We start from the raw sequence: 18,223 nt of genomic DNA, 5'->3' as shown, positions 1-18,223 counted from the left end.
ACCTTAAAACCAGGCAAGTTCTCACCTTTACAGTAATCATTTGGATCCTCTTGTTCGTCGTCATCTGATCCCAAGATTTCTTCCTCTTGCTCGGGAAGGTCATTTTCTGAGTGAGCAGCAGGGCCCCGATGCTGAGTGTCGGGTCTGAAAGAGAACACACTGCATGTCTCACACATGTTACTCTTCACTCCAGCAGCTTTCACGTCACATGAAGCATTGCTGATAATGGAGGAGATGCAATATTCAGCCTTCAGAAAAACTTTTCACATTTCAATGCTTTTACTCTTGAGCCAGTATAAAAGTAGATAGAAACAATTTTCCATATACTAGTGAAAAACAGAATTTAATGCCCTAGATTCACTTTTATAGTAGAACAAAGGAAAGACCAGACAAGCTTAGAGATCCCATCAAAACGTTAGTCTCTTTGAACCCCTTCTCAGCCTTTCCTTCAGTGAGGACTTTTCTAAAGTGAGGTTGTATTTTTAAGATGTCACATCACACAAACCCCGAAGATTTAAATGTTGATGAATGGTATTTTAAAGACTAACATCAACTAATTCTTAGCCTTTTGGGGAAAAAAAACCAACCAGTTTTAGAACTGGTGCCCTTTGTCCCTTTCACCTTTTGAGATCAAATGAACATTTAACAATCCTCCTGTTTCCAAAACTTGAGAACTCTCACATCCCTAAGATTGCCCTTGATTTCTCCTGTTCTCATGTGGTATGCTGCATTTCTAGTTTGTCTCTTCCATGAAGGTCTAGAAGTTGTTACAGTTGTCTGAACTACGGGGAGTAGGAGTATGCAGAGCAGATGTTCTGTAAACCCTTCTGAGAGTTTGTGATTGCAGAGGGCTTGAAATCAGGCACGGAGGTGGTGGTGGTTTTCCCCCCCCACACACTTCCACATTCATAAAAAAGACCATTAATTTTGTGTTTAACTTTACACCAAACCTGCTACTCTAAGCTCCTGCTCGTGAAGGTCACGTTGGCAAGGGCGACCTCATTGCTCTCACGCATTTAAGCTGTGTTCGAGCTCCCCGAACTAAAACACATCACTACCCCCCCTGCGCCCCAGCTCCTCCTCCATGGCACCACACTGCTTGCAGCCAAACAGTTCATGAAACGATGATACTAACAGGTAAATTATTTACTTTACAAAGCATTACAGCAACGGTTAAACGTCTACAAAGTTTAATCCTCAATATCCTTTTGTACAAAGCAAGCGTTTATAGTGAAAACAATGCCTACAACCCATCTGCACTGCCAAGAGCTAATGGCAAAGCACTGCACAGTATCAAAATTAAGCCTCCTTTTCTTAGAAGTATAAGATATTAAAAAGAGCTGGACTTGCCCAAAGAGGTGGGCAACAAATTTCTTTACAGCAGTGACGTACAAGCACGAGATAACATTCTTTACAATGAGCTTCCCCGTCCGTGTGAATTAGCGGAAGTTTCTTGTATTGAAACTATTGTTCCAGTGAAGCAGCAGATATAACTGATACCTTACACCACCCTATTTCAAATCCGACTCATTTTGCTCAAAGGAGTAACTGCTGAGAGAGCCACTGATTGTGCCAGTGGATACGTTAACGCATGTGGGCTTTTGGATGCAGTTTTTTTAGCTTATAACTGAGTTGGAGCTCTGTGCATCATATCATGGCCACACTGACTAATCTTTTTAATATTTCAGTTTTGAGCAGTTATATGGCAGAATGGACGTTCAGCATTTACCTACTACACATGCACTCTGCTGAGACTTCATACATTAAATACATATGTAAAATACGTGAAAAACTACAGCCACCTTAAACAGCTATGGAGCATAAAAAGGAAGAAACCACACGTTCCAACCTGACCACGACTAAACTTAGAGCCGTTTACAATCTGGAGCTGAAGTTCGTTAAAGAAAAGAAGAGCTACAAAAGGTCATCCCGGGTGCAACCAAACCACCTGACGTTCACTTTCAGTCTGCTGTCAGAGCTAGTAAATCCTGCTGATTTTTTAATTCAGGAACACATAAGCAACACAGATTAGTGGCCCAGCACCATAAAACAAGACTGCCAGACAGTCCATTCCACTGCTGCCAGGCTACTGAGGCATTTATTAACAACCTCATAGCTTGTTCCAGCCCCAAGATACTTAGCATTTAGACTTTCCCCGCCCTGCGAGCCACAGATTTACAAGTCAGGGGTAGGAAGAAAGCAGGGTAGGGGGTGGGAAGCCTTGGAGGTCAAAAAGCTCCTTGAAAACTGCTGCATTCCTTTGGGGACAACAGAGCTACAAATAAAGTCATAGGCTATCCCCACATTAAAAGTAGGTAGCAAAGGCAAGAAAGGGCCACGGCCAGAACTGTTGAAGGGGAGACTGGATGGTCATATATAGCAAATCCTATAGGCTGGGTAAAGAGAAGCAGAATGCAGCACTGAATAGAAAAGAGAATTTAAACCCAGCAGCCACACCCATAGCATAAGCTCTAAAGAGTAATTCTCCCCAATGCCGTTTCAAGATTTTTCACTTTTGTAACTGTGCAAGATGTAGGGGATTAGAAGGGATTCAAAAGAAAATTCATCTTAAGAACCACTGATGCAGACAGAAACATCATGCCATCCTGCAGTCCCAATGCTTCTCAATAATAAGTCATTTCATGCATCAAGGAAGAAGTTACTGGAAGCACTAAACCCCATTCTCTTGGAAGCTTTCTGTGCCCCTCCTAAGAAGGGACTGACGAATCATGCTGCTGACAACCTCATACACGACACACCCTGTGGTCTGCATCTGAGTCTGTCCTGGGGATCCAAAAGCATTTTACTTCTGTATTACAATCTATTATACCAACTAATGCGATAGTGAGCCGTATTCAGGTCACAGACATTTCTACAATGCTATTTCCTTTATGAAATCAGCTCCAAAACACATCTCATTTGCCTTCCTGTAAAAATTCAGTAGATGTTATTATATCCCACCACCTTCTTCTCCCAAAGTGATCGTGTCAACTGCAGATGCAGAGACTTAACCAGTGCAGAATGTGTATTAACACCAAAAAACCCTGAGACACAAAACCACGACCCTCATCCGTCTGCTTTGCTCACACAGACAGTACTCTTAAAACACAAAAGGCTACTAAAGACAGCAGAAAAATCCATGCTTAGTACTTTAAGATGACAGCTGAGACAGCTGTCAGCAACACTGCTAAATGCAGATAAAATATAGGATGAGTCTATAAGAAATTGCTAATAGTTTACACATTAAAAAATCAAGTGTTCTAGGGTACTTTTTTTCACAGCCACCTCTGTTCTACTTAAGAACACCTCGACCACCTTTTACTTTTGCTCTCTTGACATGCTAGTTAATCATTAGAATTAACTGGATTTGCAGGGTCTATCTAAAACTATATAGCATTATTTTACTTAAGGAAAATGATGTAAAAATGCAATGCTATGGCAAAATGCTAGATCTTTTATGGAATTCGTGTGGATCCACAGCTAGAGACCCTCCCAAAAGTCCTTATTCTCTCGGGAACACCTGAAGAACTACAAATTCACAAGACAAAAAAAAAAACCCCAAACAATTAATGAGGGTAACCTACCTGCATGAAGCACGGCCTCCCATTGATAAAGATATTCCCGAAGACAGTCCAATAGTTTTCGAAAGAGCCATTAAAAATTAGATGCCACACTGTTTGGGAAGCAGGGGGACATCCACGGCAGGCAGAGGGGCTGGTTCTTCTCGAACGCAGCAAAGCTTTGTGCAAGAGCGATGGAGAAGAGGGATTTGCCTCCACCACCTAGCTGCAGCTGCACAGCACTGCATTGCAGGTAAAGGGCCTTGCAGCAAGGCTGGGGGTTGCTCTCAGCTGATCTTCCTGCAAATTCAAGTCGTGTTAGGGGTTGAGCATAAACAGATGCATCTCCTCCTCTTGAAGTTTACCTGTCTCAATCTTCCCTCTAATACAAGTAGGAATTCAGTCAGATACTGCGTTTCATCTTCCTGAACGAGCCGGTTTTTATTTGCCTATTCAATAGCCCACTGGATTCAAAGCTTGGATGAAGACAAGGATCATGGTAATTGCCGACAGTGCAACCCTTTTGATACAGAAATGCCAGCACAATCCCACAGGAGAGAAAGGGCGTTCAAAGGAAAATGAATTTTCTGAAGTAATTCCAAACTTCCCTATCCAGAGTTATGAGAAAAATTGATCCCTTATGCTTAAAAGCAACAAAACAAGCAGGAGTCAAGTCTTCTTTAAAAAGGTGAACTGAGTATTTTTCACAGCAGCAGGCACTTAACATCACCCTTCAACGATGCAGAACTACCAGCCATTTCCTGCGCCTGTTTATCCTGCTGGTTTATGTAAGTAATAGGGGAAACAAGTCAGCAGCAATGTGACATAGCAAGTAATAATTTATTTTCTCTGCTACGGAGGACCTTTTATTAGTGAAAGACACTGAAGCTGGCTCCGTGGTTTTAAATCAAGAGGTTTAAAGAAAAATTGGATTCATCTGATTGTGTATCTGAAATATTTTCACCTTAAAAGCTTACTGAGGTTTGAACATCCTTTTAACAGTGTAGCATTGCCAAACCTCTTCATGTTCGAAGACCTGCTAACAACATGCAACATTTCCCACTGCAGACAAGATTTTGCTCCATGTTCATTGAATACATCACCCAACGACTCCGCTCACCTCTGCAATGCGCAGTGGGGACAGTAACAGTTATTTGCAGGAACTAAGATTTCAGTCACTCCTTCCTCACAAAAGGTGTTCAAAGAGTTTGCAAAAAACCCTTTTGTATTCTCTTGCCAGTTTTCCACAGAATCACTCATCTGGTTCACACACTAAAATTAAGGTGAAATTGATCGTGTAACGTGTGTTCTTACAGACTTGCACCGAGGTAGATCCAACAGCATCAGGAGGATGAGACCATGGGAGACCACAGTCACACCCATCAGAGAGTGCACCAAAAAAGCAGCGTTCTTCATGCTGTGGAGCAGCACCGGCACGGGCTCCTTCGCTGTTCTCAATAAATTACGTCAAGCCATCCCAGCAGCCAAGCCTCCACATGCAATTTCACAATCAAAACTCAGAACGTTTCTCCACTCCGATAACTTACAGAACAAAATGCTTGAAGAGAAGTGTTTGGTTCTTCTATTTAAGGGCTACTTCTTCAAAACTCTTCTGTACAGGAAACAAGTATTTTTCCTTGTCCCTAAACCAGCAGAAATACTGTCCACGCTACCCATCTACCTGCTTTGAACAGATACAAAAGCAGATCCCTTCCCCCTTGAAGCAAGGAAGGCAGCACACATTTAATCCAAATCACTTGTGTCACACCTATCACCCTTATATGTGTGCTAACAAAAAAAGATATTCTCCTCACTCCTCTTCACTTGTTTGCCATTCCCTTGGTATTTGCAGAGATGACATCCATCTGTAGGAAACCAAAGACAATTGCTTTCCTAAATGATTTTTAAGCCGCCTGCAGCACAGTTGTTATAAACACTGTCATCCCTTATTTGTGAGCGCAAATTACACACACGCACACCATCCCCTGACAGAATTCAGTTCAGTGAACTTGACTAATGATGAATCCAGCTTGTAGCGCAGGAGACAGGGGTAAGAGTACCGTAACACACCCCGGGACTGTTGCTGAAGCGTTGCTTTCCACCTTAACCATCCAGCTGACGATTTCCAGGGCTGTACACCCACTGCAGCAAGATCTCGCTTCAAGTGCTGTTGAAGATTCCTTGTTTTCATTTGGGGAAGAGTGGAGGAAAAAAAAAAAAAAAGCAGCTCCATATGGCACGGTGAAAAGCCAGGATTTCAACATCTCTCTCCCGTTTTCACATCCCTGCATCCAGACAATGTCTCTTTAAGGGCATGCTTGCCAGACTGCATCTCATTACTATTCCTTGGCGCGCCTCTTAATTTCAAGATCATGTTAAGGCACATCTAGTCAGAATGACTGCTTCTGGTGCCAGCTTCCAACATGCTTACATGCAGATCTGCTGGCAAACCTAGTGTTCAATAAATATTGTAACTGCAGCTGTTTAGACTCAAACTTTCAGTAGGAATTCTGGTCTGAAATGATAGAATTATTTTGCTGCCTGTATGCACTTTACCTTTCTGCTCAAGAAATTGTTAAGTATTTGAGGGGATCATACATCATAGATTGTGGGGGACTTATGAGCCTGTAATCCACGTTATTTTGTGATTACTGCAATTCATTCACTCTTGCATCCCTATTTTTCTGAATAAAGAACTGGTACTTTCTGCCAGTGGGGCAGATCCACAACACTTGCTGCTGCAGGGCAGCCATCTCCGACCTACAGGAATACTGCTGTCAAGAACTTAAGAGGACTGTAGATGGTCTTTCAAAGCATTTAGTTTGGAAAGAACAGTGCTCAGAGGCACCAAGACATACTTTCATTTAGTGGATCTGTGGGAGTTCAGTTTGAAGTAATAATGAATTTCACGTAAGAGTGGTGCTAACGCACGAACAGAGGCAATCAAGTTTCTTGCTCCCCATACCCACTCCCCCACACAAGCACTTAACAAGCTGTTTGTAGAACCGTCTGCCATCCCAGCTATTACAAACCAAGGGATGTCCATGGAAACCAGCAGATCTTCAGTTGTGTCCTGTCATAGTCTAATAATTGCTTCTGCGTTTGAATGAAAAAAATCCTGTGGGCGATGCATTCTGACTCTACCCTAAACTTATATTCAAAATACTTATGAGCTATGTAGCCCCGGCATTAATTATGAAAGACAAGGGAGGAAACACAAACTCTGATCCTGGTCCCAGGCAAAGTTTTGAGTAAGGAGGTTGAGGAAGAACCCAGGAGGGTCAGAACTCCAGAGCTCCACAAAGACAGCAGGAAAAGTGCTACCAAGCAAGATATGCAATAACAAACGGGAACACATCAGACTCCACTCAGAAGTTTCTGCCCCCCAGACTGCATAGATGGAAAAATTACCAACTTCCTCCTCTCTCTCCATAGAAATTCTGTTGAGGAAGAAGAAAGTGAGGCTTCACTGCATGTCAAGAGTCTGTCCAGAAAATTACAAGTAACTGTAAACCAGCTTCTTGAAAACACAAAGTATTGCATGCATTTGGGAAGAGGGAGAGGAAGCAAGACTGTACCAACTCCGCTCTGCCACTGCCCTCCCTCCAGGAGTAGAAAGTGCCAGAGGAACTACTCAAAGTCCTGTGAAAAAATCTCTCCCGCTCAGTAAAGCCTGTACGAAAGGATTAAGTAAATTCACCAGTGCATGCAGAATTAATACTTCAAATCATTTTTCAGAACAAGCCATATACTGTAACTGTATGGCTGCCACTACCTTTGTGATTATTCATGCTTACAGTAATAAAATGTTCTGCTCTGAGACACAATCTGTTCGACATCCTTTACACAGAGCTGCTGGTTTTGTGCACGAGTAGGCCAACTTTTCCTGAAACATAAAAGACACTGCTGAAGCGAGACACTGGACTTGATAGGTATGTCATTGGCAGGCCCAGACAATTACACTGTTTCACCATCTACACATCACACAGACCTGTGGTCCAGTTCTAGTAATACACTTGTTTTCTTAATTTCAGAAGAAATGACCTGTAATATGGAACTATTTTTCAGTTTCTTGTCTGCTTCTCTAACTGCTTTGAATCTGGATGGGCTTTTTAGCCTAGTTTTTAAACTCCAGGTCTTAATCTCAGTAGTAACCTAGAGTCCTTTTTTCCTAGGACACGGGGAACAGTTTGAGCTTCTAAGGGTTTGCAACATACAATGCAGATAGAAAAAAGCCAAAGTATTTTACTGGCAATTATGGTCTAACTGTCACAAGTGCCAGATTCCATTACAAATTACCAAAGCCATTGCTCAAGTAAGTCTATATTTGTATTTTAGTTCCAACAGAAGCTTGTGTTTTTGAATGGAAGCATGGTTTTGAAGTAAATACCAGACCTTTCTTACACATTGGGCTTGTGTTCACACAGTGCAACAAGCCTCACAGCACAGGAAATTAATCTCTTTCAAACGAAACCCTGCAGACAGCACACTCCAGCACCTTTTCAGGCAGGAATGGACATTCTGTTCACACAAGGGCTAACTCAAAGCAACATTCCCCTCCAAACAGCACTTGGGGTCCTTAAAAATCAAGCTTGTAACCAATCTCCTGTTTGCCTGCACCGCTTCCTAAACAGACACTACTTTACTGCACCAGGGCGTTACAAGTACACACGTGGCTGGGTCTGTGCTACGGGACCTGCAAGCCATGGCGCAGCTACCTCGTGGCTGATGAAAGGCTCAGATGGTGGGACACCCACCGCTCCTTCCTCCCGCTGCATTCACGGACATCCCCATCCAACACAGCTCATGAAACACCAGAACACGGGAATTCCGTTTTCAGTTTCTTAGGAGTCGTACGAGGACCTCTCGTACAAGAAGCGTTGCCAGAAAAGCACCGCACAGGTCCCCACCTTCCTAAAGGCCACTGCAAATATTACACCTAACACATCTGTCTACTGGCGATAAACTCCAGAGATACTAGTAACTCCTTCAAAGCTTCTGTGTTTTTGACAACTGAGCAAAAATAACTACTGGAAGCACCTCACCACATAGACTGTACACTCTTCAAACATTCGTAAGTTTTAGTAAGAAAAAGAGCTTGTAAGCCTACAAGCTCCTTTTTTAAAGACAGGCTTTTTTGACTGCTTTTGGGAATCAGCTGACTGTTACCGCCCGAGATCTTCACACCTCATGAAATGATAAAATTAATACATCCCCAGGCAGCTTTCAGCGAAGCTATCTTTTGGCAGCAACACACATTGCAGTAACCTATGTACCAAACTCCCAATGCTTTATTAGCAACTAAAGCTTTGACATGCCTATTTCCTGACATATTCTTGATATTAAGGAAAAGGCCAAGCAGAAGCTTGCCTCTCATTTTCTAAAAATATTTTCAAGCAATTTTAATTCTTTAATTTCATGCTTTTTTGATGGAAAGGACTAAGAAGAAACTGAAATCAGTGCTTCACTCAAGGTCACAAAGCAACCCAGTGATAGTCAACATCAGCACTCAGGATCTCCCTGCACCTAGGCTTGTTTTCAGTCCCTCCAAGGCATTCAGCCTATCACTCTCCCTGTCCTCCCTCCTCCTCAATTCCCACAGAAACGGGAGCTGGGCAAATGTACACAGCCACGACAGTCTCCCAACTCCACTACGGTAGGCACGGGACCGACAAGCAGGCTAGGCAAGCAGAAACTTCCTAAGCAAAGCTGTGAGATGGCTGGTTCAGCGATCGTGCCAGATCACCAAAAGATTTGGGCTAGTTTTACTGGAGTGGGAAGACACAGGTACCTCACCTTTGTATTACGAAGAAACTTAGCCTGCTCCTTCTAGTGAAGAGTATGTTATGATGAATGCACTCACTTCTTCACTGATATCAAATAAAACAGAACAAAAAAAAAGGCAGGAAGGATGGGAAGAAATAGGAACATCCTGAACTTGGGGAAAATGAAGAACTTGGTTGACCTTCCCATTGAATAAAAAAAAATTTTATACATGGAACTGTGATTAGTATTTACAAGGGTCTCCTATAAATAACCAGTTTGGTCTGGTCTTGTCCGAACCTAAATAGCAGCAATTTTAACTATTGAATGATGAAAAAAAGCAGTGACTTTCCAGTTGTGTTCTATACACAGTCCGTGCTGATTATTTTAACCTTTCCAAGTGGTTTTTTTTTTTTTCTGGTTTTAACCGGATTGAGTTGATAGGGAAACATAAAGCAGGTGTAGTTCACTTCTAAAGTGCAAGATATTCTGAGTTACTTTAAATCCCTTCGGAACATTCTCTGCATTTTTATACTTACCCATACTAATTCCTAATATTTACCAACCTTAATCTTTTAAAATCAGTTGTTTCATGCTTTTTCCTACTCTTCCTATAGAAAAAAATAACACGCGTGCGATCTAACCAACTACCACGGAACATTAGATGTTGAAAGGACATTCCATATGGTTTCAAGATTAGATTTTATGGAAAAAGTCTTGCAACAACCCAGTTAAGCTTATTTTAGAAGATTTAACTGGAGCAGCTTTGTATTTAAATAGCAAAAATGTCATGGAACTGCACCTGAAATTAGAGGCTGACACTGGGTTCATTTTGTCATAGAACGTAAAGCATAAAGTACATGCAAGGTTCTTTAATTTCTGAGGCAGGATCTATGGTACCAGGCAGAGTTGAAGCATGTAGTTTAAGAAGATAAACATAGCATTTTACAAGTAGTATGGTTCTCCACCCAAATCCAGGTTAGTGGCAAAATCAACAGCTAACCAGCAGCGCAGTTGAACCTGTTCTGCCTACAAGGTTAGAAAAGATTTTAGAAAAAAAAATAAAAAAAGCTAACATGCCAGCACTGAAAGTTACCATTCAGCACCCTCAGAATTTACAGAGAAATCAGTCTTTCCAGCCCCAACTGTGGGCTCTACTGGCAGAGCCACTATTGTTTGTCTGCAGCTGGACAAGAAACAGAGTAACTAACAGGTATAGAATTAAACAATAGATTATTCATTCAGAAGTTAGGATGCAAATAACAGTAAAGAAAGAGAACAGAATTTCAAAACCTGTCCTAACGCTATCTTCAAGAAATACCAGGAATACATACGTACAAAACAGCATGGAAATGTAACGCACATCTGCCAAAGAGTTTAGTTAATGCTCTTTACCCTTCAGAAGCCACATTTCAAAGTAACTGGATCTTTGCTGGAGACAACGGGCAAAAATTTTAAAATCCCCGTGATTTGTCCGAGGAAGTGACTAAGAAAGCGTTACTCTAGGCCTAAAGAAAACCCCTCCAGCTCCCACCCCAAAGCCTTACTTACTAAATCCTTCTGGTTCCTAGCCCCAGGCGAGTGTAAAACCTCCTGAGGTGCCAGAGCTTTGGCACAAATAAGCAGCATTTTACCGAGCACACAGAACCGGCTCGAGGATCTATATCACCTTTCCCTAGAAAGGAATCCACGAGCAGCACTGAACGCGGTATTTAACGCAGCCTGGCGGGAGCCGCTGTTGAATATTTACTCGCCATCTTTCCATTTTGATCTCTGCAGCCAAAAAAAGTTCACCACATAGAAAGACTTGGGGAAATTCCTGCGGTAGGAGAAAAGCCACAGGAGAGCATCAAAGTTAAAGGAGTAAATGAGAGATCACAGAGGTTTTACAGCAAGATTAAAAGGAAAATAAAAGGGGTGGTGGGGGGATGGTGAGGCAGGGGGCAGCACCAGGAGCTACTGAACTGCTGAGGGGGGGGAGGAGTGAACGGGGGTGGGGGGGGCACCACCAGGCATTACTGAACTGCTGGGGGGGGGGGGGGGGGGGGCTGCACCAGGCGTTACTGAACTGCTGGGGGGGGGGGGGAGTGAAGGGGGGGCAGCACCAGGCGTTACTGAACTGCTGGGGGGGGGGGAGTGAAGGGGGGGGCAGCACCAGGCGTTACTGAACTGCTAGGGGGGTGGTGGGGGTGGGTGGGCCGCACCAGGCGTTACTGAACTGCTGGGGGGGGTGTGTGAAAGGGGGAGAGCAGCACCAGGCGTTACTGAACTGCTGGGGGGGGGGGAGGGGACGGCAGCCCCCGCCGGGTAGGAGCCTGCAAGGGCAGAGCATGACACGAAGCGGGTGGTCACGACTGCAGATCCATCGTGAGGGTCTTCTGGGGGGAGGCAGGGAGCGGAGAGCCTTCCCCCCCGCCCCAGCGCCTCTCCCTCCCCTCAGCCCGCCAGAGAACCCCCGGGGGGGGCGGTGAAGCAAAACCCGCCGCCCCGGGCCACCGGCTGCCTGCCTGCGCCGCCAAACGCGCCTCCAATTAAACTCGCGTCACGGAGCCGCCCAGCCCCGGAGGCCGGCGGCTCCTCCGCCCCGCAGCGCCCGCCTGGGCCGGGGTAACAAAGGGGCGGCGGGGCCGGGGGCGGCGGGAGCTGCCGCCTGAGGGGCGCGGGGCCCGCACTCACTTCCTCTGGGCCTTGTCCTTCTTGGCTTTGGTCCGCTTCTTCCGCGCCTGCAGCGCCAGCACTGCGGGAGAGAAGGGGAGAGAGGCGTGAGCGGCGGCGGAGGGGGGGTTGCGGGCCGGGGGGGCCGGCGCGGCGCGGCGCTCACCTTTCCGCTCCATGGCCGCCAGAGCCGGCAGCGCCGCGAGCCCCGCGCGCCTGCGCGCCACCCCCCCCCACCTCCGCGCCACGCCGGGCCGCGCCTGCGCAACCCGCCCGGCTCCGGGCGCCCCCGCGCGGCCGCCGCTCCGCCCCGCGCCGCTGGGGCCGAGCTGGGAGCGGAGGCCCCGGCCCCGCCGTGGCGCGCACCGCGGCCGTGACGTCAGCGCCGCGCGCTGTGACGCGTATCCGGGAGCGCCTGCGGGGAGCTCGGGCTCGCGCCGTGACGTCAGAGCAGGCGCTGCCGCGGGGTCGCGCCGCCGGTTACGCACGGGGGCGGCGGCCTCGGGGTGCGGGGCGCTGCGCTGGAAAGGCCGGTACATCGCCTGCCATCCCCGTCACAATTACAGGCTCTTAATCTTATTAAGTTATGTATTACTTACTATTAAAAAATTAAATTTTTCGGCTACCGGGCCATTCGGGCATGTCGCTGTAAGCACCGAACAACTGCCCGTGAACTGTGTGCCTGCAGCAGAGTGAAATCCCTGTCAGAATCACAGATTCTTAATGTTATTAAATTATGTATTAATTACTATTAAAAAGATTAATTTTTTCAGCTACCGGGCTATTCAGACATTTCGCAGTAAGCACCGAACAAATACCCATGAACCGTGTGCAGAATCACAGACTCTTAAATTATTTATTCAATAATTATCATGAAAAGGAATTAAACTTTTCAGCTGTTGGGTCATTCAGGTATCTGGCTGTGGAGCACTGAACAAATACCTGTAAATCATGAGCCTTCAGTAGAGTGAAATCCCCATCAGAATCAAATATTCTTAAATTATTTAATAATTAACATTTTAAAAATTAAACTTTTCTGCTATTAGGCCATTCGACCATGTCGCTGTAAGCACTGAACAAATACCCATAAATCGTGTGCCTTCAGTGGAGTGAAATCCCCATTAGTTACAGATTCTCAAATTATTTAATAATTACCATGAAAAAAAAAAAACAACTTTCCAGCTATTGGGTCATTCAGGCATTTTGCTGTAAGCACTGAACAAGTATCTTAAAATCACGTGCCTTCAGCTGAGTGAAATCTCCATCAGAGTCAAACATTCTTAAATTATTTAATAATTACCATTAAAAAAATGAAAATTTTCTGCTGCTGGGCCATTCAGGCATTTTGCTGTAAGCACTGAACAACTACCCATGAACCGTGTGCCTTCAGTGGAGCGAAATCCCCGTCAGAATCACAGATTCTTAAATTACTTATTTAATAATTACCATGAAAAAGAATTAAACTTTTCAGCTGTTGGGTCATTCAGGTACCAGCTCTGAAGCACTGAACAAAATACCTGTAAATCACTTGCCTCTAGCAGAGTAAAACCCCCGTTAGAATCACAGATTCTCAATTAATAATTACCATTAAAAAATTTTAAATTTTTCAGCTACTGGGCCGTTCAGGCATTTCACAGTAAGCACTGAACAAATACCCATAAATCGTGTTCCTTCAGTGGAGTGAAATCCCCGTTAGAATTACAGATTCTCAAATTATTTAATAATTACCATGAAAAAAACCCCAACTTTTCAGCTATTGGGTCATTCAGGCATTTTGCTATAAGCAGTGACCAAATATATCTTAAAGTCACGTGCCTTCAGCCGAGTGAAATCCCCATCAAACATTCTTAAATTACTTAGTAATTACCATTAAAAAAAAATAAAATTTTCAGCTATTGGGCCATTCGGGCATTTTGCTGTAAGCACTGAACAACTACCCATAAATTGTGTGCCTTCAGCGGAGCGAAATCCCCGTTAGAATCACAGATTCTCAAATTATTTAATAATTTCCATCAAAAAAATAATGAAAACTTTACAGCTGTTGAGCCATTCAGGCATTTTGCTGTAAGCATGGAACAAACGCACATAAATTCTGTGCCTTTAGTGGAGCGAAATCCCTATTAGAATCAAAGATTCTTAATATTATTTAATAATTACCATGAAAAAAAATATTAAACTCTTTAGCTATTGGGCCATTCAGGCATTTTGCTGTAAGCACGGAACAAACTCCCGCGTTTTAAGGTGGTTATAGATATTCACCTTAGAACTTTTACAAGTTCTGTTCCTCTCTGCACTTTTGCTTAATACTAATTTTTTTACTTCCCAAACCTCACAGCTCCGTTACAAGCACATTATATATTCCACCGGGTTTCCATCAGGGCTTCTCACCCCCGTTCCTGCCGGGATACCGGCAGAGGGAGTTGCAGCTGGCAGCCGCCGCCGTGGCGTGAGCGTGTCGCTCTGCTGCTAATTTCTAGGACGTGGAATATTAAAACGTGCCCACACGCAGGGCCCGTTGGCTCAGCTTAGAAATACTTTCATGGAAACACAGGTCTGTATGTGTGTAATTTTGGAAGACAGAAAAATCCTTTTCAGAATTTGCAGTTGTTGCTCTGTTACTACAAGGACGAGATGATTAGTACATCTGTTTTGCAGAGTTCTGCGTGAGAAACTAGCAAGATTTTGTGATGATAACGCAAATTTCAGCCTTTGCATGACTACTGCATTCAAGGTACTGCTGAGCTGAAAGACCTCAAGCACGATGGAGACCCCCCTGCTAGCGTCACACAGCCACTTCTTACCTCAAAGCTGTCAAAAAATAAACACACAGAAGCTACTGAAATCTGTTCCTAGGTAGCCTGTCTGTCGTCCTGTATTTGTAAAAAATGACTCGTGCAGTTGGCTCTCCCGAGGTTTGTGATACACTCACCTCTCCACAACCAGCCTGCCACTAATGGCTTTTTTTTAAAGCAGAATAAATGCCCCCAAACGATGATGCCCACACCTAACTGGTTTATCTGGTCCTTCCTCCCAGCTTCCTGCATAGGGTGACACACCGCAGAGCGTGGCCCCAAGAAGTGCTGCTGCCACGCTCTGTGTGACTCCCGAGGTTCCTCAGCTGCTTTATATCTTCTGCACCCATTTCTGCACCAGGCAAGTACGTTAATAAGACAAATTTGTACCGTCTGCAATGATAATGTATGTTTGGGCATCTTTGTCCTCTTAATGCAGTGGGAGAGCTGCCTGGGCTTCTGCAGCATGCGTGCCTTGCTAGGAAAACCCTGTGCCATCACAGTAGCCAGGAAGGACATTAAAAAGTTGCTGTGTGCACAAAACAACTGTAGTTGTTGCAACTAGGTCAGGTGAGAACGTCAAGCTGCCTACAACCCCATGATTACAGGCAGGCCTTTGAACTCTGTGACTTCTGTGGTTTTTTAGAGGTATAGGTGGAGTCCTTGGCCATAAAGTACGTGCTTTGTCACTTCACAGCTTGTGTCCAGGGGTTTGCGCTCGGCTAAACACAGAAGCCTTGTGTACTTATGCGGGAGCAGAGTTACGGTACCGCACAGCTGTGAGGGAAAAAGATCAGGATTTTCTGGACTTCCTCTCAGTGAGATATTTGTTTTGCAACATGAATACCCATAATTTGAATGCTAACATACTGACGTCTGAGTTGTCCCCTGGTGCTCAACTTTGCAGAGTCGTGGGGGTAGGAAGGAAAGATTTGGAACTTGGCTGAACAAGCAAAAAGAAAAAACCAAAACTTTTTAAGTTTGCAATGGAGACTTTCGATGGTGCCAACAGCTAGGAATGCCATTTCGTCTTAAATCAAGGCTGCTGTAGGAGAGCCAACAGAACCTGGAAATCAGGGCTATGCTTTTCATGGGTTTTGTATTACTGTTTTGAACAGAGCTGAGAGGAGCTTGGCGTGAAGCCACTGTCCAAAACAATGTAGGGAAGCATATGTGGTTTGAGAATTACTCAATACCATTTCAGCTTTCAGTTTTTCCTGTCTTCCAATCCAAAAGGTATGAGGGTTCCAGGACTCAGTTTCCTCTACAGTAAGCAACTCCACACAGTAATGTTCACTAAAATCCTTTACCATTGCAGTTTACAGACGTGGTACTGTGGCTTCCCTCTAGAAACTGCTTGGAAGCAATATGAATTTAAATGGAAAAGTTGAAAAAAAACCTTAGAGGAACTCACTGGAATACATTACAGATAGTTTAATATTAATATTCCTATTAGCCATCTTATCATTGCTTAAATTTAGCAGCCAGGAGCAGCAGAATTCAGAGGAGCCACCTTGCTGTTACTGCACATTCAGAAACCACACAATGCCCAGCAGCAAAAGTTAGAGCTCTCCACGTTAACGAATTTAGCCCAGAGCACAGGATCCGTGCACAAAGGATCCACCATTCACATCCAGGCTTTGCCCCAAAACATGGTCGGAATGGTGCATGTACACACAGTGCTGGCCACTCATCTGAAGTCAATTCACCTGCAGCTCTTCACACTAGGGAATTTGTGCTACAGGATCGTCCCCCAGACGAGGTCACGGTGAAGCCTTGTAATGTGCATTGCTGCTATAGTGAAATGCTTCTGCTTTCAGTGGAAACCCAGCTCACACCTCTGTCCTGGTATTACTGCATCGAACTCTATGGCTGATCTACAGAAAATATAACTAAGCTGATTTTTTTCCCCTCAAGTGCTAACTGTATCTAAGACTACAATTCTCCTGCCTTTTCAGAACGAAGTGATTACTTTCCTCCACTCTTCACTACTTCAATAAAGGACTATAAAACCAAGAAAAAAATATTCTATTGTTTACTGCAATTTAGTTCTGGTGGATTAGAAGGGGACTGAGGAAGAAATAGTGGACGGACACCATGTTATGTTAGTGCAGATAATATCAACTTCAGCACAGTGTTGAAGAATAATAATAAAATTTTTCTTTGAAGCTTCACATCATTCTAAATACATCTAAAAATAATGAAACTGCCTGCATGCAATCTCTTGAAATATGGCAGATTGATTTTACTTACTAGCAAGCAATAAATAAATAAGAAGTGCTAATTTAGGACATTTCAACTTCTACAGAATTTCAGAAAACAAGCGCAAATAATTTGCTAGAATTAGCTACAAACCTAGGAATTACACATTGAAATTTCCCTGCTTTTGGCATTGCTGGGTAGCATATCTGTTTGAATTGAAAGCAGTAACATAAATGTTGCTTTTTGTTTAGAACAACAGAATTACTGGAGGCATTAGTCAGGCTATTTTAAGAACTCTGGAACAGAAAAAATAAAAAGAGGATCAAAGGCTGATTAAGAATTGCTAGAACTGTTGCTTAACTGTACCTTTCTCCTCTCTACTGAAATCCCAGTTCCCCAACAGTTGCAGTTCAGGGATTCCTTGTATACTTCCATGTCTTCCCCCAGCCTGGGTCCTGGAAATCCGATTGAAGGGGTGGAGTATCATACTGCTGGAGAGAGCTTGGCTCTGCTTTATTCTGGGCTGAACATGAGATATCTGATACTGGCTCTTCAAGCAGAAGTTTGTTGTCAGAGTTCTTTGCAAAGAAAAAAGCTTTATTCTTTAAGAGCAAACTTTGTTCCTGAAATGGACACAAATGTTACTGTAGACCAAGGGTGGCCAATCTGTTGAGCCAGTCAAGTGTAGTTCCCATGCCAAGGCAACATAAGCAGCGAGAGGGTCATGCTGGCATGGGAGCACAGGGTCGTCCAAGTCCCCAGCTGCCAAGGAAATGAGCTAGCAGGGACCGTCAAAGCTGACATCACTGAGCTGCTGTGGGTCCCATCCACACACCCAGCCCAGCCTCATCTCCAAGTGGGCTCTTGGGGAACCATTGTCACCTCCTGCCTGCTCCCAACCCTCCTGACCATGTCCATTAAATGGAGACTGGGTGAATATATACTGTCACCTTCAGTCTTTGAAGTTTTTTCTATGGGGGAGGGAGTCCGAAAGGTCAATACCCTTGTGTTAGACTATTCTGTACAATGCCAAGATAAGAGAGTTAAACAAGTTGTTCCATGAGAGGCAGAACTCAAGAACCCTGTTTTCCTGCAGATTTGGATAAATTTTTGCCTTAATCCTCACCTCCTGCAGCTATAGCACCCCAGCCTGGCAGCATGCATCGGATGATTAGCCAAGGCTAGGTTCTTTCCCTAGGTGGGGCAATTACTGGAATCTTCCACTCAGAACAAGGGCTTTTCCTGGAACTT

General features: G+C 44.3%; 2 protein-coding genes across 3 annotated transcripts in view; both read right to left on the bottom strand.

Annotated features, from left to right (window-relative positions):
* Positions 1 to 12,599, bottom strand: part of SRPK1 (SRSF protein kinase 1) — a 28,129-nt gene extending 15,530 nt beyond the window's left edge. Inside the window, exons 1-3 of one of the 2 annotated variants that reach the window (XM_055819975.1) lie at positions 12,578 to 12,599; positions 12,000 to 12,060; positions 26 to 144 (exon numbers count right to left, since the gene is read on the bottom strand). In XM_055819975.1, coding sequence (XP_055675950.1) covers positions 26 to 144; positions 12,000 to 12,060; position 12,578 — 181 coding nt within the window. In that variant the 5' untranslated portion in view covers positions 12,579 to 12,599. Of the gene's footprint in view, positions 1 to 25; positions 145 to 3,584; positions 4,120 to 11,999; positions 12,061 to 12,577 lie in introns of those variants that run through there. The other variant, XM_027789772.2, reaches the window with a different exon arrangement.
* A 209-nt stretch (positions 12,600 to 12,808) lies between these two features.
* The window catches only part of SLC26A8 (solute carrier family 26 member 8), a gene marked incomplete at its 5' end in the record, with an annotated part of 25,380 nt that continues 19,965 nt past the window's right edge, over positions 12,809 to 18,223 (bottom strand). Inside the window, one exon of the mRNA XM_055819954.1 lies at positions 12,809 to 17,595. Coding sequence (XP_055675929.1) covers positions 17,383 to 17,595 — 213 coding nt within the window. The remainder of the gene's footprint in view (positions 17,596 to 18,223) is intronic.

The sequence above is a fragment of the Falco peregrinus genome, chromosome 16 (assembly GCF_023634155.1).
Source record: "Falco peregrinus isolate bFalPer1 chromosome 16, bFalPer1.pri, whole genome shotgun sequence".
Taxonomy (NCBI): Eukaryota; Metazoa; Chordata; class Aves; order Falconiformes; family Falconidae; genus Falco; species Falco peregrinus.
This window is presented reverse-complemented; position numbering and strand designations above follow the sequence as displayed.